The sequence below is a fragment of the Hyaena hyaena genome, unplaced genomic scaffold (assembly GCF_003009895.1).
Source record: "Hyaena hyaena isolate Hyena2069 unplaced genomic scaffold, ASM300989v1 scaffold_134, whole genome shotgun sequence".
Taxonomy (NCBI): domain Eukaryota; kingdom Metazoa; phylum Chordata; class Mammalia; order Carnivora; family Hyaenidae; genus Hyaena; species Hyaena hyaena.
This window is the reverse complement of record NW_024080766.1, coordinates 547,558-571,747: the sequence shown is the minus strand read 5'-3', so window position 1 is coordinate 571,747 and position 24,190 is coordinate 547,558. Positions and strand designations below refer to the sequence as shown.

The following is a 24,190-nucleotide window of genomic DNA, read 5'->3' as shown; positions in this document are numbered from 1 at the left end:
CTGCTCTGAGTGGACACCACACGCGCCCCCTTTTAGAACCAGACAACAGCTTTGTTTTAATGTCCAGTTGTTCATAAAGGATGTGGTTCCTTTAAGCTTTTTTCCAAGACAATTTATATTTGCTGCTGTTGCCCGTGGCAACCGACTGTTGGGCATAAACAGTGCACACCAGGCCAGGGGAGGGGCATATTCTGTATTTTAACCTTAGATTTGATTTCTGCTGTGGGAGAGGCGGGGGTTCCCCAAGGTCACTGGGCCCCCACCAGGTTCCTGGGGAGGGACCCCTGATGTCACTGGTCCCTGGGTGGGGCACGGTTACCCCGATGTCACCAGGTCCCCAGAAAGGGACAGGGGTCCCCTGATGTCATCGGGTCCCTGGGCGGGGCCCAGGTTTCCCCAATGTAACCTGGTCTCCAGGCAGGGGTCCCCTGATGCCATCAGGTCCCTGGGAGGGGGGTCCCCCGACATCACCAGGTCCCCGGGTGGGGACAGGGTCTCCCCGATGTCACCTGGTCCCTGGGCAGGGGTCACCAATTGTCAGCAGGTTCTGGGGGCACTACTCTGTGGGGCTGTGTGTTATGGAGGGGAGTGGCCCTGGCCGGGCCCTGAGTGCTCTCTCTCTCAGAGGGAAATCCTGCCGGACCATCACATTTGAGCAGTTCAAGGAGGCGCTTGAAGAGCTCTCCAAGAAGAGATTCAAAGACAAGAGCAGCGAGGAGGCCGTCCGCGAGGTGCACAGGCTCATCGAGGGCAAGGCTCCCATCATCTCGGGGGTGACGGTGAGCACGGCTGGCAGGGAGAGGGGCAGCCCACAGAGTGTGGGGTGGGACAGCAGCAGTGTTCCTCCCCGGGGCGGGCTGGTCCCCTGCCCACGGCCTCGTGTCCTCACTGCGCCCCTTGGACTCACGCGGCCGCACTCCCTTCTCTCCCCCTACAGAAGGCCATCTCGTCGCCCACTGTATCCCGGCTCACAGACACGACCAAGTTCACGGGCTCCCACAAGGAACGCTTCGACCCATCAGGCAAGGGCAAGGGCAAGGCGGGCCGTGTGGACCTGGTGGACGAGTCTGGCTACGTGCCGGGCTACAAGCACGCGGGCACCTACGACCAGAAGGTGCAGGGTGGCAAGTAGCCAGCCCAGGGGCGCCCCTCCTGCTGGGGCCCGCGCCACCTCACACTTCGTTACATTCCTGTGCTCCCCGGGCAGAACTCAAGACTGGGGCCCGGGGGGGGCGGGGCCCGGGGGGGGCGGTCAGGCCTCGTCCTGCCCGGGCCTGGCGTGCTTCTCTCTGACCCCCAGGTGGGGCCCCCGAACTCACTGACCGTTTCTAACACACCTGCCTCGTCCAGTGCTGGCCAACAACAAATGGCCTTTTCCAGAGCGTCTCCTGGGACCAGACCACACTAGCCACCTGACTTACAGGCAAAAGGCGCCTTTGAAAGAGGCCGGTGGGCCACGGGGGGTGAGCGGGACAGACCCTGTCAGAGGTGTGCCACCCCCCGACCTGCAGACCCCTCCCCGGAGCTGCAGGGGCAGCACGAGCTAACACACTAACCAGCAGCACCAAGAAACGGAAGTGAGCTGCTAACAGGACACTGTGCGGGTGTCGGGAAGTGGGACAGGCGCTTGCACGTGCACACACACACACGCACATTCACGCACATGCTTGCACGCGCACGCTCACCCACCCACACGCACACCACCCAGGCTTGCACATGCAACATGCTCGCACACACTCACGCACAAGGACACACGCGCACACACTTGCACACCCACACGTACACACGTCTTGTAACCGGAGGCTGGTGAGCGAGGGAGGAAGGTGAGTGAGTGAAAGGAGCTCCTCAGTGACCAACGGAGCTCGGTTTGAAGCGCAGAGCTTGAAGCTGTCGAAATGGACGCTGAGGACAAGGCAGTTCACCGGGTTTTCCTGACAAGAAACTGGAAACGAGTTTGTTCCGGGAACGGGTCAGCGAAGATTGAGAAACCGTTTCTGCCCTTGTCCCTGCCCTGCGTGTCTCCAGGTCAGGAGGCCCTGCTGGCTGAGGCTTCCGCGCGGTCGCTTTGCTGGCGCGACGGGCTCTTCTGTTCGGGGCCCCCTCTGCACTCAGGTCCTCTGGGCTGCGGGTCCCCGCGGCTCTTCCCCGTTGCCGGCACGTGGCTCAGACCTCCGTGGCTCAGCCTCGGCACGAGCGGTCCCTAACCTCTCCCCTCTCCCAGCAGCCGCGAACGCAGAGAAAACCACAGCAGAGGCAGGCCCGCGAAGCGCCCCCAGGCCAGCGGCGTTTGTCGCCATTTGGTTTCTCCACGAGGCTGGATGGGGGAGCCGAACACTGGGGCTCTTGTCACAGTGGCTCCTGGGGCCGTGTCCCTTTGAGAAGTGCAGCCAAGCCTGGCAAGAGACTGTGGGGCCACGGGGTCCTGGCGCTGCTCCTGGGAAAAGCCCACAGGAGCCTCAGGAAGATGCTGCTTGGGGCCCGTCCATCCTGGCCACTGCTGCGTCCATGGCAGCGGGTGGTTGGGGGCACCTTCTCCTGGGCACCCCCGGCCCGCAGCACAGCTGGCTGAAATAAAGACCAGCACCGGGCAGGCACACACACCCGCCTCCCTGTGCCCAAAGGGCACGCTGGCCGTCCCTAAAGCCGGGGATGGTCCCTTGTCTGTGCAGCGGGGCTTGGGGCCCGCGCTCCCATCCGGCATGGCCCCTCCCTCGCCCCATGGCGAGGCCTCAACCCACGGCTGGCGGTGGCCTTGCCAGCAGCTTCTTCCGAGGCGCTGAGACTTCCCGGCGCGTTAGGTCGGAGCTGGGCTGCAGGCTTTGAGTTGCTTGTAGGACAGTCTCACTGCGGTCTCCGGTTTCTACCTCGGCAATCCCAACCGCCGGCCAGGCCTCTCCGCTCCGTGGTGCGGAAGGCAGGGAAACTGAGGACCGAGTGCTGGAGGAAGGGCAGGCAGGCGGGACATGGGACGCCCAGGCTGGACCCTTGTGAGGGTCCAGAGGCAAGGGGACATCGTGGGGAACGTGTCTGAAGGCAACTCTGAACGTGACCAGTGTTTCGCAACAAGTGGATCCCAAACCAGACCTCCTCCCAGATCCCGTCAGGCTCCACGCTGGGGGCACCCACCGTCTGAGGCGATGGGGCTCTGCCTCCTGCCATTAACCCCTGGGTGCCCCCTGTCGCAGCCATGACACAGCACGGACACTGGAATCCAGCAGGACCTTGGCCCCCACAGAGCGCACGCCCCATGAGCAGAGGGATGAGGGTCCCCGTGGCTCAGCCTGTACAGGGAACAGACCCCCCTCCCACTGGGCCTCCTCAGCCTCCCCCACCCCGGAGGCCATCTCCGGTGCCAGAGTGCGGTTCTCCAGGCAAAACAGCTTCCCCAGGACCACCCTGGGAGGCTGGGGTGTAAGCAAGGGAAACCACACATCTTCCTGCCCCCGGGGACCCCCGCCGTGACGCCTTCCCCAGAGCGCGAGCCCCCTTCTTAGCGGAAGGCACCGGTGCTGGAGGCTGGTGGAGCCGAGCTACTCGCCTGTGACCAGTGTTTCCAGACGCGCTCCTGACTGTCCTAACAGCACCTTCCCGCCGGGCTTGGGAACGGGCCCCTTGGCGGTCCGCCCTGTCCCACGGCAGGGGGGCCCGGCTGGCCGCGCAGGGACTACATTCTCCCCTGCCCACCCCCAAGGCCTCTTCCGACGGCACCTTTCCCCAGAGCCTGGAAGACGCAGCGGCCCCTCTGTCAGGAAGGAGGGGCGGGTGGCAAGGACTCCATCACGAGGCCTCAGTGGTCACCATTCCCTCAGCTTAAAGTCACGTGCTAAACGTGTCGCTGCATGCGTGTGGTCCGCACCCAGACACGTGCACACGCACGCGCTCCTCCATCAGGGCCTGAACACTGAGAACACACAGGCAGGTGTGTGTCTTTGCTGCATGTTTTGTGCGATGCCAGTTAGCTTCTACTAACCGTGGTTACCCAGAAATCCAGCGCCTGAGTGTGAGCGGCAGGAGACGGGACGCGTCCTGCAGGGAGGGCGGGCTGACGGCGTGCGAGCGGCGGGGAGAACTGGGCGAGGGTGCTGAACGCCGGCCACGCGACGACGCTCACTTATTTCTGTCTAACGTGATAGGGGCAGCTAGGCAGCGGTCAGTAAGTCGGCTCTACCAATGAAGTTCAAATCGTGTAAGTGTAGGGTGTTACAGCAGCAGATCTGTATTTATACTGGAGTACTTTTACCCCTCTAACGTCCCCAGTGCTACGTTAGCAGATGTGAGAAGCTGGGGAACGGTGCGCGCAGGCGGTTCGCTGGCACCACTTCCTGTCAGTGTTGCTCTGCCTCCGCGTCCCCATGCTCAGAGCTCAGGACAGGTCATGGGCGTCCCTCTGGCTGCTCGGCGGACAGGGCCTGTGGCAGCAGGCACAGGCTCACGCCCCCACCCCAGGCTGTTGCTGTGAATGGTTTCCCGGCGCCCAGCCGTGCCCGTGTGCCCAGTCAGGCGTGTGTACGGCTGCTTTCGCGCTACATCGAGTGGCGGTGGTAGGAGGGGACACCTAAAGGTTTCCCCATCTGGCCCTCTATGGGAAAAGCGTGTGCTGGGGACCCAGCCCAGCTCTCTTCATACACAGGCTGGCCGCTACCCCTCCTGCAGCGCATGCCACGTGGGACACCGTCGTCACCTGCCCCGTGCAGGCCAGGATGACAATTCAGCTGTACTGTGAAGCTACCGATAGGCTAGAATGTCCTTAAAACACTGATCCTGAATAGCTCCCCTCCACTGATTTACTACTGAACACTGTGGAGCCTGGCAGTTCAGGGTGGGGCCTCTGTCGCTGGGCATGTGGAGGGCATGGTCCCAGGCGGGCCGGACAGTGGTCACCCTGAGCTTTGAGATGCTTTTTCTCTCCCTTTAGACTCTTGAAAACCCAAACCAAGCCAAACAACAAAGGAAACCCGCACAACTTAAAAGAAACTTGAAAGGGATCGTATACTACTAGTTTGTACCGAGGTTTTTTTCAGGAAAGGGAAATAAATTTATATATATATGCAATATATTTTTACACTGTTTTGTTACCATTAGGGAGTCCTGAGTGTATCACTTTATCAGTGTGATGGTAAAGTAGCGTTGACGTCTTGGGTGTTCTCAGAAAGGCACGTCTGCTGGCATCTAGAAGCTGCACTCACCAGGGACATGTATGGGATCGGGGTGGCCTTCTTCTCCCTCCCCAGAGCGTGAGGCACGGTGTCACCAGTCAGAGCTGCTGTCAAGGCCTGGCTTGCAAACCTGTAGTGAAACAGCTCGTGTCTGTCTGCATTTTGCTCCTCCTGTGTTTGCTGTTAACATTGTGTGTCAAATTGGTAAAGTGATAAATAAAGGTGTTGAAATGTGGATCTGTTGTCTTTAAGGTGCACTGTCTACACCAGCAGTCACACCTGGGCATTAACGTCTAACATGGACAGGCCGTGGGAGGGGCCATGGGGGGGACAGGAGCCACAGCTCACAGGGCCTCACATCCTCTCCCCACAGGGAGGAGACTTTTGCTTCCTCGCTCAGGCGGGGTGACTACTGGTCTGACCCCAGGCCACCTGCATAGAGCGCAGTCCCAGGCGCGCTCTAATCTCACCCTGGTGCAGCCCCAGCTGGGGGCCCAGACACAGCAATAGTTTGTGAAACAGTTTTCAAAAATGAAGATAAAGGCACTTTAAGACCACAATAGGGGAGGGGCGCCTGGGTGGCTTAGTCGGTTAAGCGTCCGACTTTCGCTTAGGTCATGATCTCGCGGTTCGTGGGTTCAAGCCCTGCGTTGGGCTCTGTGCCGACTGCCAGCTCGGAGCCTGGAGCCTGTTTCAGTCTGTGACTCCCTCTCTCTCTGACCCTCCCCTGCTCACGCTGTCTCTCTCTCTCTCCCCTAGAAATAAATAAAACATTTAAAAAAAAAAAAAAAAGACCACAATAGGGGAAACTGCACCAGTAGACATTAAAAGTAAGTCTAAGTGCGGCAGGAACGTGGCCACAGACAGAATGTCTGAAGGGAAGTGGCTCAGAGAATAAGCAGTAAATAACTACAGAAAAACCCTGTAAATAAATGCTTTCTATGGGAATAAAAAATATTTCATTAAAATACTCAAAAACCGGGGCGCTTGGGTGGCCCAGTGAGTTAGTTAAGTGTCCAACTCTTTATTTTGGCTCAGGCCACGACCCCACAGTTTGTGAGTTCTAGCCCCACCTCAGGCTCTGTCTGTGCTGGGGGTAGGGCCTGCTTGGGATTCTCTCTCAAAAACAAAACAAAACCACACTAAAAAAACCCAAGACCCAAAACCCAAAACACCTTGAAAGCCATCACATGAAGCCAGAGGGTGCACAGGGAGGTACACGCTCCTGGCTCGTGTACGCCAGCAGCGGGGGCAGAAGCCCTGATGAGACGAACGCATGTGCGCTGTGATAATACACCAGAAAGAGCGCACAGCTTCCCAAATCAACAGAGGTGAAAATGATGAGGGTTGCAAAATAACCTATAAATGGCAACAGTAGAGAGGGAGACAATCACAGAAGAAACAGAATACAAAACAAGAACAAACAAAAGTGTATTGATTGTTAGGTGATATGGGAAGAGAAAGGAGAGAAAACCGATAAAGTGGAAAAAAAAAAGTTTTAGAGGTGAACGCGTCAGTAACATCCGCTACAGATGGAAAGGAACAGAAGCCGTGACGCAGGAGGGGAAGCACGAGGGAGCACGCTAACAACCGGCATGGACAACGGCCAGGGGGGCGGGGTGGCCCTGGCACCGTGGGGAGGACGCGGGGGCAGACCAGGCCTCGCCAGCCCCACGCGGGCCCTGGCGCCCCACGTGCTCCGTCGCCAGCGAGGGCCACCCTGCTGTGTCCTTGGGCTGGAAGCTGAGGTGGAGCCTGATGTCGGGAGCAACTGGCAGCCACTGCGCACCTGCATCCCTTTCCCTGAACGGCAAGGTCTTGCTTACGGACAGAACTCCAGGTGCTGAAGCCGTGAAAATGCTATTAAAAGACTGTTATGCCAAAACATTGGAAAATTAGGCAATAGGAACGAATTTGAAATACAGATCTGATGAGAACTCAGGAAGAAACGGGCAGCCTGCAACATCCTAGGGCTCATGTGGAGCAACTACTGGCGAAGTAGAAAACCCCCAAAACCTCAGTGGCTGGACACAGTGACATTTCTTACGGGCACGAGTCCAGCCGAGGTCAAGGAGGGCTCTCTGCCCACAGGAAAGAAAGAGGCCAGCTGGTCTGTGGCACCGCTGGCAAGGCCACCGAGGGGACCGCGGCCACCCGGCAGCTCTTCGCCGTCCCACTCAGAATGAGCCGCACGGCCCCAGACCAGCTGCGGGGCTGGCACACACGGGGGGTGGGCGGGTGCTCTGAGAATGGGCTCTGCCGCACCCTTGGACCATTAACTGAACTGAACCAATAGCCAAAAATCTCCCACAAAGAAAATTTCACGCACAACTGGCTTCCTCCCAAGTCCCACCGCACACTCAGGGAGGAGAGGATGACACCCTGTCCTAAACTCTCTTAGAAAGCGGAGAAGGACGCACAACCGAGCTCTTGTCCCAGGGACGGCGTAGCGGTGCGAACGCTGAGGAGGACGGCACCATAAAGGACCACAGCTGGGGTCACCGTGGGGACAGGACCGGTTACCGCCGCCTCCCAGCTGACAACCACACCACTCGGTGCTGTGTCAGCAGGGTCCTGGGACGGGACTCTAATTCGTCTTCATGACAAGCTGGGGCAGGCACTGTTATCACCCCTTCCTGAGAATGAGGAAATGGAGACCCAGAGAATCCCGATAACTAAATGTCACACGTTAAATGGTGTACCCAGAATACAAAATCCTACACAAAACAGTAACCAAACCCAGTAGTATGTTTGCAAAGGAAAACTCATCATAATTAAGCTGTGCTTAACCCAGAAATTTTTGGTTGTTTTTACATTAGCAAATTACTGTAATTACTCCCATGAACAGCGTAAACGAGGAGAATCATACAGTCATCTTCAATGGCTACAGAAAAAGTGATAAAATTCATCCATTCACGATATACAACGTCTTAGCCAATTAACACTACAAGGAGCTTCTTTAACCTGTTCAGGCTATCTACAGAACACTATGGATCACACACCCTCTCGAATGAGGACACCAAAAGCTTTGACAGTAAGTGCTGACAACATGGGCCAACAGAAACTAATACACTTCTCACGGAATATCTGTGTAACCATTCTGGAAATCATCTGAAATTGTCTGCAGCAAAGGTGTTAAAAACATGGTTTAGGAGTAAAGTGAAACATGAACATAATGTGACACCGAAAGTTAATACGAATGAACCAAATGGAATTTTAGAACTAAAAACATATGTAATTTCCGAAGTTAAACATCCGCTATCTACACAGGCCTCACTGCAGAAGGGGCCTGTGACAAGGCAGCAGAAATGACCCAAATGGAGGCCAAGAACAAAAGATGGGAAAAAGACCCCAAGTTTGGGGACCCGTGAGGACGCTACCAAGTGGTCTGAGGGTAACTGGGGTCCGGGGAGGGAGAGGGGGAGAGAAGCTGGATCAAATAACCATGCTGAAGAAATAGTGGCCAAAACTTTTCCAGATTTGATGAAAATATAAACTCACAGGTCTGAGAAGCTCAACAAAACCCAAACAAGAGGAACATGAAGTAACAGCAGGGTGATCCTTTTCAACAAGCCTGAAACAGATTAATGCTAAAATCATTTCAAGAAATAAAAAGATGGTATGGTGATGAAAGAAACCCACTCCCCTGTAAAAACTGCATTTGCTGTGACCTGTTTTCCTGCTAAGTTACAGAAATTGGTGCTGAAGGACACAGCCATGACCAGACAGGGAGGGAACTGGGGAGGCCACCTCCCAAGGGAAATGCCCGACCCCTGACCCCTGACCCCCAGTGGCAGAGCCCGACGCATGCAAGGCTGGCATGGGGCAGGCACCTATAGGCTCGCCTGCCCTTCTCCCTAAATTAACCAGGCACTGTTTTACCAAGAAAGCAAGTATTTAGATAAGATAAGAAGTTTCCAAACTGAAAATCTAATATTTTGTCCATGTATGCTCTAATTTTCAGAAATGCACTGTAAGCAAGACAGCACCCAGGGAATACTTTCACTGTGACATATTAATATCAAAAACAGTATTTTTAACGTTTCCCCAAACTGTGTTACTTTTATTAAGTCTTGGAACTTATTGGTTCCTGCTCAGGAACCATGGTGCATAGCTTGCTTTATAAAAGAATTCAGTGAGGAAAACTCAGTCACAATTTAATAAAAGCCTTTTTAGAATAGGTTTGTTAAAAAAGGACTCTTGTCACACAAAATTAATGATCACACACAGCTCTCTTACATAAAGAAGAAAAATACTGCATTTTATTTCAGGATGTTTCATGGAAAATTAATGATGTTGGTCTCAAAAAACATCAAAATGTCTTGTTTCAAATGTGAAGGGCTTGCATTTATCCCGTTTTTTTTGTTTGTTTGTTTGTTTGTTTTTGTTAAGTCTTAGTTGTATCTCAGGAAGCAGGAACAGCATGCTAGCGTCGGAGGGAATGATCCCGGTTAGCATCTCTCCAAATACTACCCCGGATGTATCCTTGTTCACAGACTCGCTTACAAGCAGATCGATCCTATCTTTTCAGGGGATTTTAGAAAATCGAGCTAATGGCCCCGAATGTGTTTCAAAACCCTTGAGCTAATTACAAACAGGAGGCGCAGCTCTCTCCAACAAATGTACCAAGCTGAAAAGAGCTTCCACATCCAGCAACACAGACGCACAGGCCACGTGTCCCTGGCGCCGGGGCCTAGCAGAGGCCAGGGGTGGACGCGCAGGCGCCGGGGCCCAGCAGCCGCCGGGGCCCGGCGCTGCCCTGTGGGAACAGGCCCAGCGTCTTCTTGAGCTCCTTGTAGCTCCAGTGCAGCTGCTCCACCTCGGCCTTGTGCTGCGCCCGCAGCTGGCTCAGCTCCTGCAGGAGGTGCTCATTGGTGCCAACCAGGGAGCTGGAGGAAAGCACAGTGGGGGCGACACCTGAGCCCCCACCCTCTCTGCCCGCCCCGGGGTCCAGCCTGCCGCCTCCTCTCCAGCAGCACCCTCCCCCACCTGGCCGGGACCCTACTGACCCCTGTCCCCGCAGCCAACCCTGTCCTATCTCCCACCTGGCCCCCGCCATCCGCCCCTCGCCTCAAGACAGCATGATGCTACGTATGACCCGAGCGCTCGGCCGCCGTGCCACGCGCGGGTGCCGCTCAGCACCCTGGACGGACGAGTGAAAGGAACAAATGATGGAGAGGCACCTCACCACTCCAGCTGCACTTTTTTTTTTTTTTTTTTTTTAAGAAAACCATCATCATCTTCACAGCTAGCAGAACAATATTCTAATTCCAGAAAAGATCCAAAGACTGACATATTTCTAACTCCTGGTCCAATGTAAAGGGGCTCCCTGAATAATTCTGACATGACCGCCCGTGTAATGGAAGAGTCCTGGTTTGATAGTGTTGACCCCTGTTGCCTTTAGAAGGACTTCAGGAAAGAAGCGGCACTGAACTGCCCGCTTGGTCATCTGCAAACCGCCCCCGCGCCCAGTCAGCAGTGACCACATATAGATGGAAGCGGGGCCGTCTTCCCAGCCGCGTGCCCCCAACGACAGGCCTGTGCAGCAGGCAGCAGCCACGCAGGGGCCCCGAGTGGATGCAGTCTGCGTGGACCTCCCCAACGCTGCATGGGAGCCCCGTCCATGTGGAGCCCATCACGCCACAGATGGGGACCCGTTAGGTTCTGGGAGGCAACCTGCCTCGCCTGTCCCCTCCCTGCACCCATGACGGCCACCTTTTGCTTTCCTTCTGCTGCTCCATCTCTGCTCCAGCTTATCTCTCAGGAGCCCCTTCCCCTCTGTAACTCATGCTTGGGGTGAGCCCGCTGATCCCCAGGGAGGTCACAGCCTGGCTCCACCTGGGGCCACGTTGCAGTCAAGCCTGGTGGAGGTGTGTGGGACTCAGCCTGAGGCGGGGGAGTAGGGGCGAGTTGGGCTCACACTTCGCACCTCCACAAAGTGCACCTCACACTACCCAGCGAGTGGCACGCCTCCTCCGTGCACCCACTTCCCAGCACATGATCCTCTGGATAGAAACTGAGGTCCCGCCGTGAACACCCTCACGCTCCCAGCTCCCTTCTCACCAGCCAGCGCACAGCCGGGAGAAAAGGGAGAACGGACAGGAACCATGCCGGGCGTCCCTCGCCAGCTCTCACACGCGCCTCACAGGAGCCCTCCTGCTGCGCTCCTCCGCATCCCCCGTGTCGCTGGGGCCGGCCGTGCCCCCACCCACGGCCCCCAGGCAGGCACCTGTGGCTCTCCTGCAGCATCTGCGTGAGCTCCTGGATCTTGTCGTAGTGCTCCAGGTGCTGCTTCAACTCCACGATCTCATCAGAGAGCCTCTTCACACTTGTCTGAAGTCCTGAAAGAGAAAAAAAGTGGCATCATTTAGTGAAATTTATTCACGTTTTTAAAACTAAAACAGTTTAAGAGTTTAAATTGGATTGGGATACAGGCAAAGCCATGTGGCTTGGAGAAGGTCGGTTTCTGTAAGCAACTCAAAAATCCCCTTGGGATTAAAGCCTTGGGCCTCTGCCCTCCGGACATCCAAGCAACCACGTCCCGCACGGAAGGCAGGACAGAGTGGGGACAGAGGTGGGCCTGGCACCAGCTGGAGGCTCCTCCACTATCTATGTGCTGGCAGGAAAGGGCCTCCAGGAGCGTCTCTTCTACCAGGCAGCAAGCCCTGCCCTAGGGGAGGCCCGGCAGCTTTGGGGACAAGCGACAGGCGGCCCACCGTGGCCACATGTCTCTGACGTGTCCTCTGGTCCCAGGTCCATCAATGACACAGTGTGTGTTTGGATTCCATCTATGTGAGTCCTGTCTCTGAGCTTCCAACTTGCGAGGAGAAGAAATATATCATTTCTTGGCTCCCAAACCCCCAAACTGGCTACAAATAAATCCCCACACAGACACATGGCTGTAGAGCTACACCAGGGCGGGCAGGTGCAGGGACAGGGCAGGGGACACGGACAGTAGGCTCCTGCAGCAAAGGCAGAAGATCCCAGAAGCACTACAGTGAGACCACACTACTCAGCACCGACGCCCACCTGCACTTCCACCGGAGGGTGAGTGAAAGGGATTCTGGGAAGAGGACAGTGAAGACAATGAAGGCACGGTTTCAGCGCCCCCCAAGCACCAAGAGTAACTAGATGACAAAACCAGAGCCCCACAGACGACCTTTCAGCACCTGGTGGTAAGGCAGCTTCAAGACCCAAACATGAGAGCCACAAGCCTGGCAATGGTTCCACATCTGTGGGAGGGGAGCAGCGGTCAGCAGGGGGGCAGCCGCTAAGTGTCCCCTATGTTCACAAGAAACCCCTGCAGGGCAACTGAGGACCTGACACAAGAGAGGTTCGGCCTCCTCCAGTGAGGTCAGACCAGGGGCTCCCGTGTGGCCTGAGGGTCTGGAGCAACCCTGGCCCCTCAAGGCTGACCTGCCCAGTCCCTTCCAGAGCAGGGCTATGCCAGAGAGTGGCTGGTGAGGGGCCCCGGTCGCGCAGGAGAGGACACCAGAGGCAAGGGGGAGAGCGAAGGTCCCCCAGGGGCTGCTGAGTTTCTCCGTGAGGTCTGAAACGCTACCTGCCGCATTCCTGGACAGCTCGAGGACAAATTCCGTGTGCAAGTGAGCAGCACAGAGTGCTGAGGGCTAACCACGCACAAAGTTGTTGCCCCGACAACAGAAGCCACACCTGGAACACATCAAAACCATGACCAGGTATTTCAGAAGGAGCTAAAGACCAGAAAGAAATAATATAAGAGGAGAGCCTGGATAGCTCAGTCGGTTAAGCATCAGACTCTTTGTTTCAGCTCAGGTCATAACCTCACGGTTTGTGAGTTCGAGCCCCACATAGGGCTGTGCACTGGCAGCGTGGAACCTGCCGGGGATTCTCTGTCTCCCTCCCCAACCCTGTCTCTGTTTCTCTCAAAATAAATAAATGACTTTAAAAAAATGATACAAGAAATGAAAGAACTTAGAACTGGGAACGTTAGGTGGTGGCTGACCTCAGGCATGATCTTGCAGCAAAGGAAAGCTTCATGAGAAATGAAGGCTGAGCAAATAAAACAGGACAATGACATCTCAAGAAACAGGTGAAAAGGGGAAAGTTTTTAAATGAAAATTAAAGAAGAGACTGTAACAAACTCTTCGCACTCTATGAAACAGCCCAACAAACACAACCGAACAGACCTCAGTAGGCGTGTCACAGAGACACCTGCCCAGAGCCAGGGTCTTGTCTGTGGCTGCGCTCCTGGGATGGAGCCCACAGGGAGGGCCTGGGACGGGCTGTAGCCTGGAGACATCTGCTCTGTGGCCCTTTAAGAAAAGTTTTTGGACCCCTGGGACCTCAGCGGGCCAGTCCTCAGTGAAGTTAAAACCTCCAAGCGACCTTGCGGTTTACACCCAGACGAGATTCACAGAAGACACATACCACCAACCCCTCATGAAAACTCCAGAATCTGACCTTGAAATACTGAGTGTACTTTTGTAATGGAAAAATGAAATACAGTGAAGAGAGGGAAATGAAAGTGACTTGGGTCTGGAAGAAATGATGACGAAGAGAACAAGTACCGCCCTGCTCGGAAGAGCCAAGGAGGCAGAGGAGCGACCATGTGCACACGCAGGGAGGTGGGCACGCGCAGGGAGGCGGGCACGGGGCTTCCCGGTCCACGGCACTGCCAACAACACAGGCAACATCCGAGAGCTTCTAACGCATCTGCTCAGGGCAAAAGCGAGCATCTCTCAGCCCTCATGATATTTACTCGACCTGAAGTCTATCTACAAGTGTTTGAACAATTACATTTCATCAAATAATGTTACCAAAAAAACCACAAACTCACCAGTAATCTGCAAACTTAAGGTAGCTGCAGTGTCTGCATTTTTTACTTCTTTTTTCATGCTGAACAAAAGAGCCTTTAAGCTACTGTTCTCCTCCAAAGATTTGTCTAGATGTCGCCTCAAGTCATCCTAAGGACACAGAGCACACTTAAAACAGATGAGTCGAATTCCGTAAAATGAATATAGAAAATTAAACCTTTTGAAATCACCAGAGATTAGTTTTCTTTTATATCTCATAACCAATAAATCACAATGCGAACAACAGAAATCACAGTTGCCCTCAGCTGAGCAGCACAGTGTCCTTCAAAGGAGATAGAGAAAGGGGTGGCACAGTTCAGGAGGGGGCGGATGGTGTCCCCAGCAACCCTGGTGAGGGTGTGCTTCAGCAAGAGGGGAGATGTGCTGGCTGCTGGAGCCCTGCCTCCTCCAGGAAGGCCCCATGGTTACCACAGCCTGGCTCCCTATCTCTTCTCAAGGAGCAGGAACAAGGGCTGGGCAGTGTGCCAGCCCCATGTGGTCCCTCTGGCCTCACTTCTTGGGCAAGAGCGCAGGCAGATCCCAGGGCTTCGCGCTACCCCAAGCAGGTGCCTCCCTACAGGAGCCCCACTGAGAAGTCTAGGCTCCTTTCACACTTCCGGAGATGGAGGCAATGCCCAGCCTGCCAGGGGACGTTAAAGGGGAGGGGAGGGGACCGAGGCCACTGTGAGCTGGTGGCACATGGCGCATCAAAGCCACCTTGCCTGCACAGAAACCAGCATACACACCCCCACCAGGGGAGCAAGTGTCTACCTCACAGTGACAGGGGCCCTTTCAGGAAACTGCTATGCTCATTCTCTACCCTGACAGCCCAGACAGTGCACTGGTCCCTCTGTCTGTGTGCACATCCACTCTGGGCAGTACAGAAACTGTTACGTGGCCACTTATGTGCTGACAGCTTATTTCCCGAACACGTGGTGTGTTCCGAAAGGGCAGGGGCTGGGCCCCAGTGCTAATAGTCTCAGTGGAGGCTGAATCAGGAGCAGTGGACTGACCACACTTGGGTACGTGTGGCACTGCCGCTTGGAGCCAGGCTGGACGGCTCAGAGGCAGGGCTTTTGCTAAGACCGGTTTCCTGCGCGTCGGGATGTGAGGAGACAAGACTGCAGAACCAGTGTCTTCACACCAGGGAGGGAACCAGGGTCAATAATGGGCCCTTCAGGAACAGCGGACTTCCTCTGTGAGAAGTCGCTCCCAACTGACCCGCCACAGGCCTCCTGACAGAGCTCCTCTGACCATGCTTCCCTCCTCTGGGATGGGTTCAATGGGGTAGATCTCAGAAGGCACTGAGCAGGGCTCTCGGGCTGCCAGATGGTTCTAGATTGGTCGTCCAGGCAGGGCCTCTCACTGCCCCTGTCCAAGGTCACCCTGTAGAACAGGGTCAATCAAACTGTCCACAGAAGTGAAGATGTCGCACCTCCATGCACGTCTTCCACACTAGACTGCATCACAGAGGAGCAGACGTCAGAGGCCTGTCTGTATGGATTCCACTGGTCCCATTCCACTGAGCACTGTAAGGGGACAGGGTGCTACCTACTCATCTGCACCCAACCCAAAAGCCGTGGTCCTTTGTTTCCATGGTTAACCAGCCATGCTGTGTCCCATGGGGTCAATGCTGTCTAACAAAAATGATGCTCTACACAGTGATTATGGCTCAGGGTCATGGGGCTCCAGTCCTTTCTGGATGCAGACACCACTTGCATGCACACATACATGTCCACAGTGCATCTAAAGGTCGCCAGTATCATTTCATTATTTTTTAAAATCTTCTTCTCTAAAAGTAAAGCTTTGTGTGGGATCTCTGAAATGGCAGCCTCTCATGAAGATGGTACCAGATGTTCCAGAGACCCGTCTCCCAGCAATCCTGTGGCTATTCTCGTTCCCATTTTCTGGAAGACATGGCTGATGCAGAGACTGGGTGGGCAGCTGCCAAGATGGCCCAAGGGTGCTCCTGCTGTCATGTGGCGCCCTCCTCTCACATGGGTGGGCCTGCTGACTGGATCCCAAGCAACACACTATGCAGAAGTGCTGACACAGGACTCACAAGAGCAGGTAACAAAGGATGGCCTTCTACTCGGCCACTCTCTGGCCCTGAGGAGCAGCCACCAGGCCAAGAGGGCCTCAGGTAGCCTGAAGACAGGCTCAGGTGCACAGGGCCAAGGCTGTCTGTGGGTGAGCCTGGCAGGGGGTGCCCACCTCTATCAGGCCTTCAAGGAAACCATGGCCCTAATCGACAACGTGATGGCGTGATGGCAAGACCCTGACCCACAGGAGATGTTGACAACAGACGGATGCTTGCTACTGAAGGTGCTGCCCTCTGGGGTAACTTCACAGGCAGTGATAAGTAACACACAGAGACGGCTAAGTAACTTGCCCAGAATGACCAGCTACTATGTCCCAGACCACCCTCTCAACCACATGACATGATGTTAGTACTGACTTTTTAAAAGAGCCTCCTGAACAGACTCCATATACTAAAACTCAACCATAATGATGAGCAAGGTAAACAACTTCACCTGGCTGAATGCATGGTAGACATTTTATTTACATGTACACACACACACACACACACACATTTATTGACTTAAGTTTATTTTGAGAAAGAGACTGTGAGAATATGTGAGAACATACAAGAGGGGCAGAGAGAGAAGGAGAGAATCTCAAGCAGGCTTTGCACTGATAGCCCACACGGGGCTCGATCTCACAAACTGTGAGATTATGACCTGAGCTGAAATCAAGAGTCAGACATTTAACTGACTGAGCCTCCCAGGAGCGCCACATGATAGACATTTTAAAGTAAAAATCGTACACATCTGAGGTGTGCACTTGATGATACACACATACATGGTGAAATGATTACCACAGTCAAGTTAATTACCGTAGCTTCTCCTCACAGAGTTAACACTTTTTGGTGAGCACATCAAAGCTATTTTCATAGCAAACTTCCAGACTCTCTGCAATACAGTAGCTGTGATCCCACACCTAGTCATCCTACACAACCGCGGCAAAGTCCCCTTACCACCATCCTGGTCTCCCCACCTGCCTGCCCCTGGTGACCACCTTCCACTCTGTTTTTATGTATTCAACTCTTAGACTCCACATGTAAGTAGGGTCGTGTGGCTCTTTTCTTGCTCTGTCTGGACACCAGGCATACTGCTCTGCAGGTCCATCCGTGCTGTTGCAGACAGCAAGCCTTCCTTCTTTTAATGGCTAGATGATATTCCATGATATAAATACACTATTTCTTTATCTGTTCATCCATCAATGGACAGTTCGGCTTTCCATGTTTTTGCTACAGTGGATGCTGCCATGAGCATGGGAGTGCAGACCATTCTCAGAGGTACTACTTTCATTTCCTATGGGCAAATATCTGAAAGTGGGATTCTTGGATTGTACCACAGACTCACTTTAACTTCAGGGGAACCTTCATACTGTCTTCCATGGTCGCTGCACCAGTTTGTATTCCTTCCAACAGTGTACAAGGTTCCCTTTTCTCCACATCCTCACCCACACATTGTTTTTGTCTTTTTGATTATAACTATTTCTGACAGATGTGTGGACATTGCCTTGTAGCTCTGAATCTGCATTTCCCTGATGATGAGTGACGCTGTGTATTTTCCCATGGATTTGTTGGTCATTTGGATGTCTTCCTTGGAAGAATGTCTAGGCAGATCTTCTGCCCATGTCTTAGCTGGGTTCTCTTTTTGCTATGAAGTTGTAGTATTTCTTTATATATTCTAGATTTTAACCTATTATGAAATAGATGGTTTGCAAACATTCTCTCCCAGGCCACAGGCTGCCTTCTCACCGTGTTGATGGCTTCCTTTCCTGTGCAGGAGCTTCTGTGTTTGATGTAGTCCCACTTGTGGATTTTTACTTTTGTTGCCTGTACTTTGGTGTCAAATCCAAAAAATCATCACCAAGACCCTATCAAAGGGCCTTTTCTCTGTTTTTGTTTTCCCTAGAGGTTCTACAGTTTCCAGTCTTACATTTAAATCTTTAAATTCATTCTGAATTGACTTCTATGTATGGTGTTAAGGGTCTGGCTGCATTCTTTTGCATGAGGCCATCCAGTCTTCCCAGCGCCACTTATTGAAGAGACTGTCCTTTCTTCATTGTTATATTCTTGGTGTCCTCGTCAAAAATTAGTTGGTATGTATGGATTTATTTCTGGGGTCTCTATTCTGTTCCACGGATCTATGTGTCTGTTTTTATGTCAACACCATACTGTTTTACCATAGCTTCCTTCATAATATTATGTGAAATCATGGAGTGTGATGCCTCCAGCTTTGTTTGTTTTCCATATGGGTTTGGCTATTAGGATTGTTTTGTAGAACTAGAAAAATAAAAATACAAATTTTAAGAAAAATAATTATACAAATTTAAAAATTTTTAGTTCTGTGAAAAATGCCACTGGAATTTTTATAGAGATTGCACTGAATCCATATATTAATTTCAGTAGTGTGGAGTTTTTAACAGTATTAACCTCCCAATCCATGAACATAGGATATGCCTCCATTCATTCATCCTTGTCTTACAGTTTTCAGTGTTTAGATATTTAACCTCCGTGGTTAAATGTATTCCTACGTATTTTATCCTTTTTGATACAATCATAAATGGGATTTTTTCGTTTTTTTTTCACATCATTGTTGGTATAAAGAAACACAACTGATTTGTTATACTGATTTTATGTCTTACAACTTTACTGAATTGATTAGTTCTAACAGGTTTTTGTTGTTCTGTATCTTAGGATTTTTTTACACATAAAATCCTGTTCTCTGCAAATAAATACTCTTACTTCTTCCTTTCCAATCTGGATGTCTCCTTTTCCTGAATACTCTTGCTACTAATTCCAGTTTTATCCTGAGCAGTCCTCATGTGACTGCATGGATATGCATGTCCTACATGTGTCCTGTAGTGGATCTTAGCTTAGAAAGAAGCTTTCGGTTTTCTCTCACTGATCATAATTTTAGCTGTGGCCTTATCATAAATGGCCTTTATTGTGTTGAGGAAATTTTCTTGTGTATCAATTTTTTTTGAGACTTTTTATAATGAATGGATGTTGAATTAGGTCAAATGCGTTTTTCCCCATATGTTGAGATGATTACATGGTTTTGATCTTTCAATCTGTTTATGCGGTGTTTTAATTAGCATATGTTAAACCAACCTTGCATTCCAGGGGAAAATCCACCTGGTCATGGTGTATACTTTTTTTTATCTTTTTCTCTCTTTCTTTCTTTCTTTCTTTCTCTCTCTCTCTCTCTTTCTTTCTTTTCTTTCTTTTCTTTCTCTCTCTCTCTCTCTCTCTCTCTTTCTTTCTTTCTTTTCTTTCTTTCTTTCTTTCCTTCTTTTTCTCTTTCTTTCTCTTTCTTTTCCTTCTTTCTTTCTTTAATGTTTTATTTATTTCTGAGAGAGAGAGAAATAGACAGCATGAGCAGGGAAGGGTCAGAGAGAGGGGGAGATACAGAATCTGAAACAGGCTCCAGGCTCTGAGCTGGCAGTCAGCACAGAGCCCGATGCGGGGCTCGAACCCATGAACCATGAGATCATGACCTGAGCCGAAGTTGGAGGCTTAAATGACTGAGTCACCCAGGTGCCCCTGATTTGTTTCTTGAATTTGATTTCCTAGTATTTCATTGCAGATTTTTAAATTATGTTCACCAGTGATATTGGCCCGTAGGTTTCTTTTCTTGTGGTGTTTTTGGGATCAGGGTGATACTGGCTTCATAAATGAGTACAGAGTATTTATTCTACTTCTATTTTCTGGAAAAGTTAAAAAAAAAAAAGAGTATTAATTCTTCTGTGAATATGCAGTAGAATTAAGCCATGAAGCCATCTGGTCCTGGTTTTTTATTTTTATTGTTGGGAGGTGTTTTAGTATTGCTCAATTTCCTTATTTGTTATTGGTCTGTTTGGGCTTTATTTCTTCTTGATACAGTCTTGGCAGGTTACACATTTCTAGGAACTTACCCATTTCTTCTAGGTTATCCAGGGTGCTCACATATGAGCACTTGTAACAGTCCTTATGATCCTTTTTATTTCTGAGGCATTTATTGTGATGTCTTCTCCTTCATTTGTTATTTGAGTCTTCTCTCGTTTTTGTAATCCAGCTAATGGTTTGTGGATCGTGGGTATTTTTTCAAAAACTCAATTCAGTTCTGGTATTTTTTTCCTATTATTTTTCTAATTCTCTATTTGATTTATTTCTGCTCTGATGTTTACAATTTCTTTCTTTTCTCTTGCTAACTTTGGGTTTAGTTTGCTCTTCTTTTTCTAGTTCCTTAAAGGGTAAAGTTAGGTTTGTTGGGATCTTTCTTCTTTTTTAACATAGGCATTTGTGTGTAACAGTCTTACATGGCAAGGTTAGGAAGGGCGGGAGCAGCCCTGCCCAGTCAGGAGTCTCGGGCTTGGGTGCTGGGACAAAGCTGTGCCTGCTCTACCTGCCCTTGGGTGCCACCTGGTGGACAAAATCCCTCTGGTCCAACAGCACGTCGTGGCCCTGTGCTGGCTGATGCAGGCAGGAGAGCAGCAGGGACCCCAGAGTCACCCAGCTAACCGGAGCCTCTCTCGTCAGTGGTCGGGGAGCCTGGGCCACAAAACCTCCACCTCAAGCCCAGCTTCATCCGTGCTCTCAGTCCCACTCAGCGTCTCCAAGAAGAGAGAGCAGCTGTGCAGGAAAGGCAGGGCTAGGAGACCTAGGCAAGGACAGGATGCTGTCATCCACAACCCCTGCTGCGTAGGGCTCAGGGACCATGCAGGCAGTGGGTGGCAGGCAGCTGGCAGCCTAGGGGGTGGGGAGGCTAGCGAAGGGAGCCCTGCCCCCGTGGCCTGACGACAGCCAAAGGGAAATGCTCCCCTTACTAGTGAAGTCAAATGATGCCTCTACCCCATGTGTGAATGAACAGAGATAACGTGAAGGGCCCGGCTCACCATCTCCTTCTGCGTGTTGGTGAGTTCTGACGCCACCTCACTCATCTTCATGTTGTACTGCTGCTGCTGCTCAGCCAGGTGCTTTTGCAAAGATCTATTTTCCAGAGTAAGGTAATTAATTTCTTCACTCACAATTGCTGAACTGTCCTGGGTTGCTGTAAATTCTTGCAACGATGATAAAATATGTCTTGCCTGAGCTAGGAGTAAAAATAAAATGGTATTACGGCATTTATGTTGAAAGGATGAAGAATAAACAAAACATGTCCAATACATTTTGAGAAACACAAACTACATGCCTCAGCTGGTAAAAGGACATGGACACCACTGAAATCACCTCACTCAGGTGTCTGTACATCCATCCAGTCACGGGTGGGATGGGAGGTGGAGGGAAACAGGAAAAGAGTTTTACTCTAAAGCAAAGGTGCCCCTGAAGAGAAGGCCATGACGGGACAGTGTGCCTGGATGCCCCAGTGGCCTGCTACGCTCTCTTCCATGGCACTGCCTGCCCCCTGCTCCTGGCCTGGGAGCAAGAGGGTAAGATTTATGGGATCAGGATCCAGAGGCTCCATCATCCTGGGGAGTCCTGATTCTAGAAGCTCCAGGGCCACAACACTGAGCACAGAACTCAGCTCTGGGCAAGCCCCGGGTCTGCAGGACGGACGAGCAAGCTCCTGCCCCAACCAAGACACTGTAGGCCACACCCTGGGCTGCAGAAGAAAGACTGCGGCCACCTGCAGATGCAGCGTCTGACACTCTGGATGAAGGGTGCCCAGTGTGCTCCTGCACCCAGGCACAAGCAAAAGCAAAGCCAAGTCCTCCCTGGGGAGTGACCACCCTCCTGGGCCTCATTCTCAGTGAAAGCTCAGCAAATCCAGGGTCCTACACACAAGATCACATGTTTAGAGGGTTGGAAAGAGATGGTACAGCTTTGAGATCTCTCCAAACCTTCACATAAAACAGAACGAGAACCAAACTTGTGAACAGCATCTCCAACAGAACCAGGTGACGATGCAGCATGCCAGTAGGCAAACCAACAGCCACAGGACCGCATGACACCCTCATGTCTCACAGCCCACAGAGGACCCAAGCTGCTTCAAAAGGGCCATCAGGGGGCACCTGGGGGGCTCAGTCGGTTAAGCCTCGGACTTCGGCTCAGGTCATGATCTCACGGTTCGTGGGTTTGAGCCCCGTGTCGGGCTCTGTGCTAAGAGCTAGCTCAGAGCCTGGAGCTGCTTCAGATTCTCTATCTCCCTCTCTCTCTGACCCTTCCCTGCTCACACTGTGTCTCTCTCTCTCTCTCTCAGAAAAATACTGAAAAAAAAAAATTAAAAAAAAAAAAAAAAAAAGAGGGCCATCAGAATGCTCCATGCAGTGCAGTGGGGACAGTGACAGCCAATGGGGAGGGTGCAGCAAGGTGCAGGGCTCAGAACCCAGCGGCCCAAGTCCAGGTCTGAGTAGACCATCCTTCCTGACTCACCTTGGAACACCTGGTTGCCGTGCAGGGACTTGCAGCCGCTCCAGTACCTGTCCACCAGGTCGAGGAGTGCCTCCAGGAGCGCCACTTCCAGGGCAGCCTTCGTCCCGGGGGGCGGAGCCGAGTACAGCTTGGGAGACACCTGCCACGCAGAAGTCAATGGTTACTGTGTGAGGCAAAGCCTCTGCCACCAGCGTGCATCATGCTGAGGCCCTTGTCCAGCAGAGGTGTATACAAAGGGGCTGTCCAAATGTCACAAGGCCATAGGGGTGGCACATGGGGGATCCCCTCCCTGCCCCCTGGACGTGTGACATCCTCATACCAGGAGGTACAGCTAAAGGGGACACTAGCAGACGTCACACCAAGTGTGACAGGCATGAGACCCACATCACAGTTTAAGCTCTAAGGCTGTGGGAACTCTAGTCCCACGCTGGCCTGTACTGGGCCCTCCTGAACCAGGGCAGGGGGACTCCTGGAGGCTGCAAGACCCCCTAGAGTCTGTCTTGGCCTGAACGGTCACTGGTGTCTGGAAAGCCCTGAATGTGTGAAGTCACATTGCTGGACCAGACGGAAGTCAGGCCAGGATGATGAGGGTACCAGAGCGGCCAGGCAAAACCATCAAGACTCCACCCAGGGCCTGGCCACACCAGTGCCATGTCAGCATGCACAACAAGGTCTCTCTTTTCCTCTTTAGAAATTACTTCACCAATTTTAAAGAATTACTAAAGAAAGGGGGTGGCTCCTGCTCTCCCACCCACTTTCCAAGCATCTGAGGATTTGGGGAGGGAGGGAATAGAAGCTCACATCTGTCTCCAGGTAAATGACCAGAGCTGGGACACAGGCTGGCCTCAGGTCCCCAGGAAGCAGCTCCAAGCAGAAAGCTGGGGAGAGCCCTACCTGGCACTCTGCTATTACTTAACATCCAGGGCTTTTCTACTGAGGAACTTCAAAAGAGCCAGACACCCTGAAAAGGGCAAGGCAGAGAAAGCCACTTCAGCTGGGGCAGCCCCCACCTCCTGCCCTCACTGGCCACCCCAGGTCCACCAGGAGCAGGCCCAGCGAGAGGGCACTGCACTGCCCAAGGCTGCACCGGGAAGGGGCGGCATGACAATGTTAAGGCCTGGCTGCTCACCCCAAAAAGCTAAGGGTATGAGCATATCTGTGAGCCTCTGGCACCAACATCTCCATCCTCCATCACAAGCTATGTGGACACTTGTCCTCAGGCAAAGATGATGGAGCCCATGTCCCCAGTGCACTCATCAGGCTTCTGTCTCTTACCTGAGGAGCACAGGGCAGTGCCCTCTGCGAGAGGAGGAGCACCATGAGGTGCCAGCCCCATGGTGAGTGCATGAGCTCTCTGGGGGAAGCTCTGCACCTGGCGATGTCCATCCTTGGTGAGTGAGGTCAGGCCTCCAGGGGCCAGGAAAGCAATTCCCCACTCGGGCAAATCCTCACTTCTCTTCCTTCTCTCAATCTAGACAGTGAGAGACTGGCCACACACACAAACAGTGGCTGGATCCTTTGTGGGATCCCACTTTTGTGGGAGTGACCCTCTGACCCAAGACCTGCGGTGACCGGCCCAGAAGCCAGTCTATCATCTATGGCAATCAGCCAGGGTGCCAAACCGCGGCTCCTGTAACAATCAGCCCAGCAGCCACAATTTGACCAGTAAAGTGACAGCTTCCCTAAATTTTTTCCCCGTTTGCAACTGAGGACCAACCACAGGAAGCCAGACCATCCCCTAACCAGGCAGTTTCTTGGCCCTGCCTCTGCTGTGC

General features: G+C 52.6%; 2 protein-coding genes across 8 annotated transcripts in view; one reads left to right on the top strand and one right to left on the bottom strand.

Moving 5' to 3' along the window:
- LOC120235630 (tubulin polymerization promoting protein) overlaps positions 1-5,391 on the top strand; it is a 28,291-nt gene extending 22,900 nt beyond the window's left edge. For all 3 annotated transcript variants that reach the window (XM_039238037.1, XM_039238036.1, XM_039238035.1), the window contains exons 3-4: positions 626-779; positions 938-5,391. In XM_039238037.1, the coding sequence (XP_039093968.1) occupies positions 626-779; positions 938-1,132 (349 nt within the window). In that variant the 3' untranslated portion in view covers positions 1,133-5,391. The remainder of the gene's footprint in view (positions 1-625; positions 780-937) is intronic.
- Positions 5,392-9,396: 4,005 nt separating this feature from the next.
- The window catches only part of CEP72 (centrosomal protein 72), a 38,253-nt gene continuing 23,459 nt past the window's right edge, over positions 9,397-24,190 (bottom strand). For 3 of the 5 annotated variants that reach the window (XM_039238000.1, XM_039238002.1, XM_039238003.1), the window contains exons 8-12: positions 22,416-22,554; positions 20,939-21,135; positions 13,975-14,101; positions 11,386-11,497; positions 9,397-10,045 (exon numbers count right to left, since the gene is read on the bottom strand). In XM_039238000.1, coding sequence (XP_039093931.1) covers positions 9,850-10,045; positions 11,386-11,497; positions 13,975-14,101; positions 20,939-21,135; positions 22,416-22,554 — 771 coding nt within the window. In that variant the 3' untranslated portion in view covers positions 9,397-9,849. Of the gene's footprint in view, positions 10,046-11,385; positions 11,498-12,717; positions 12,828-13,974; positions 14,102-20,938; positions 21,136-22,415; positions 22,555-24,190 lie in introns of those variants that run through there. The other 2 variants (XM_039238004.1, XM_039238005.1) reach the window with 2 other exon arrangements.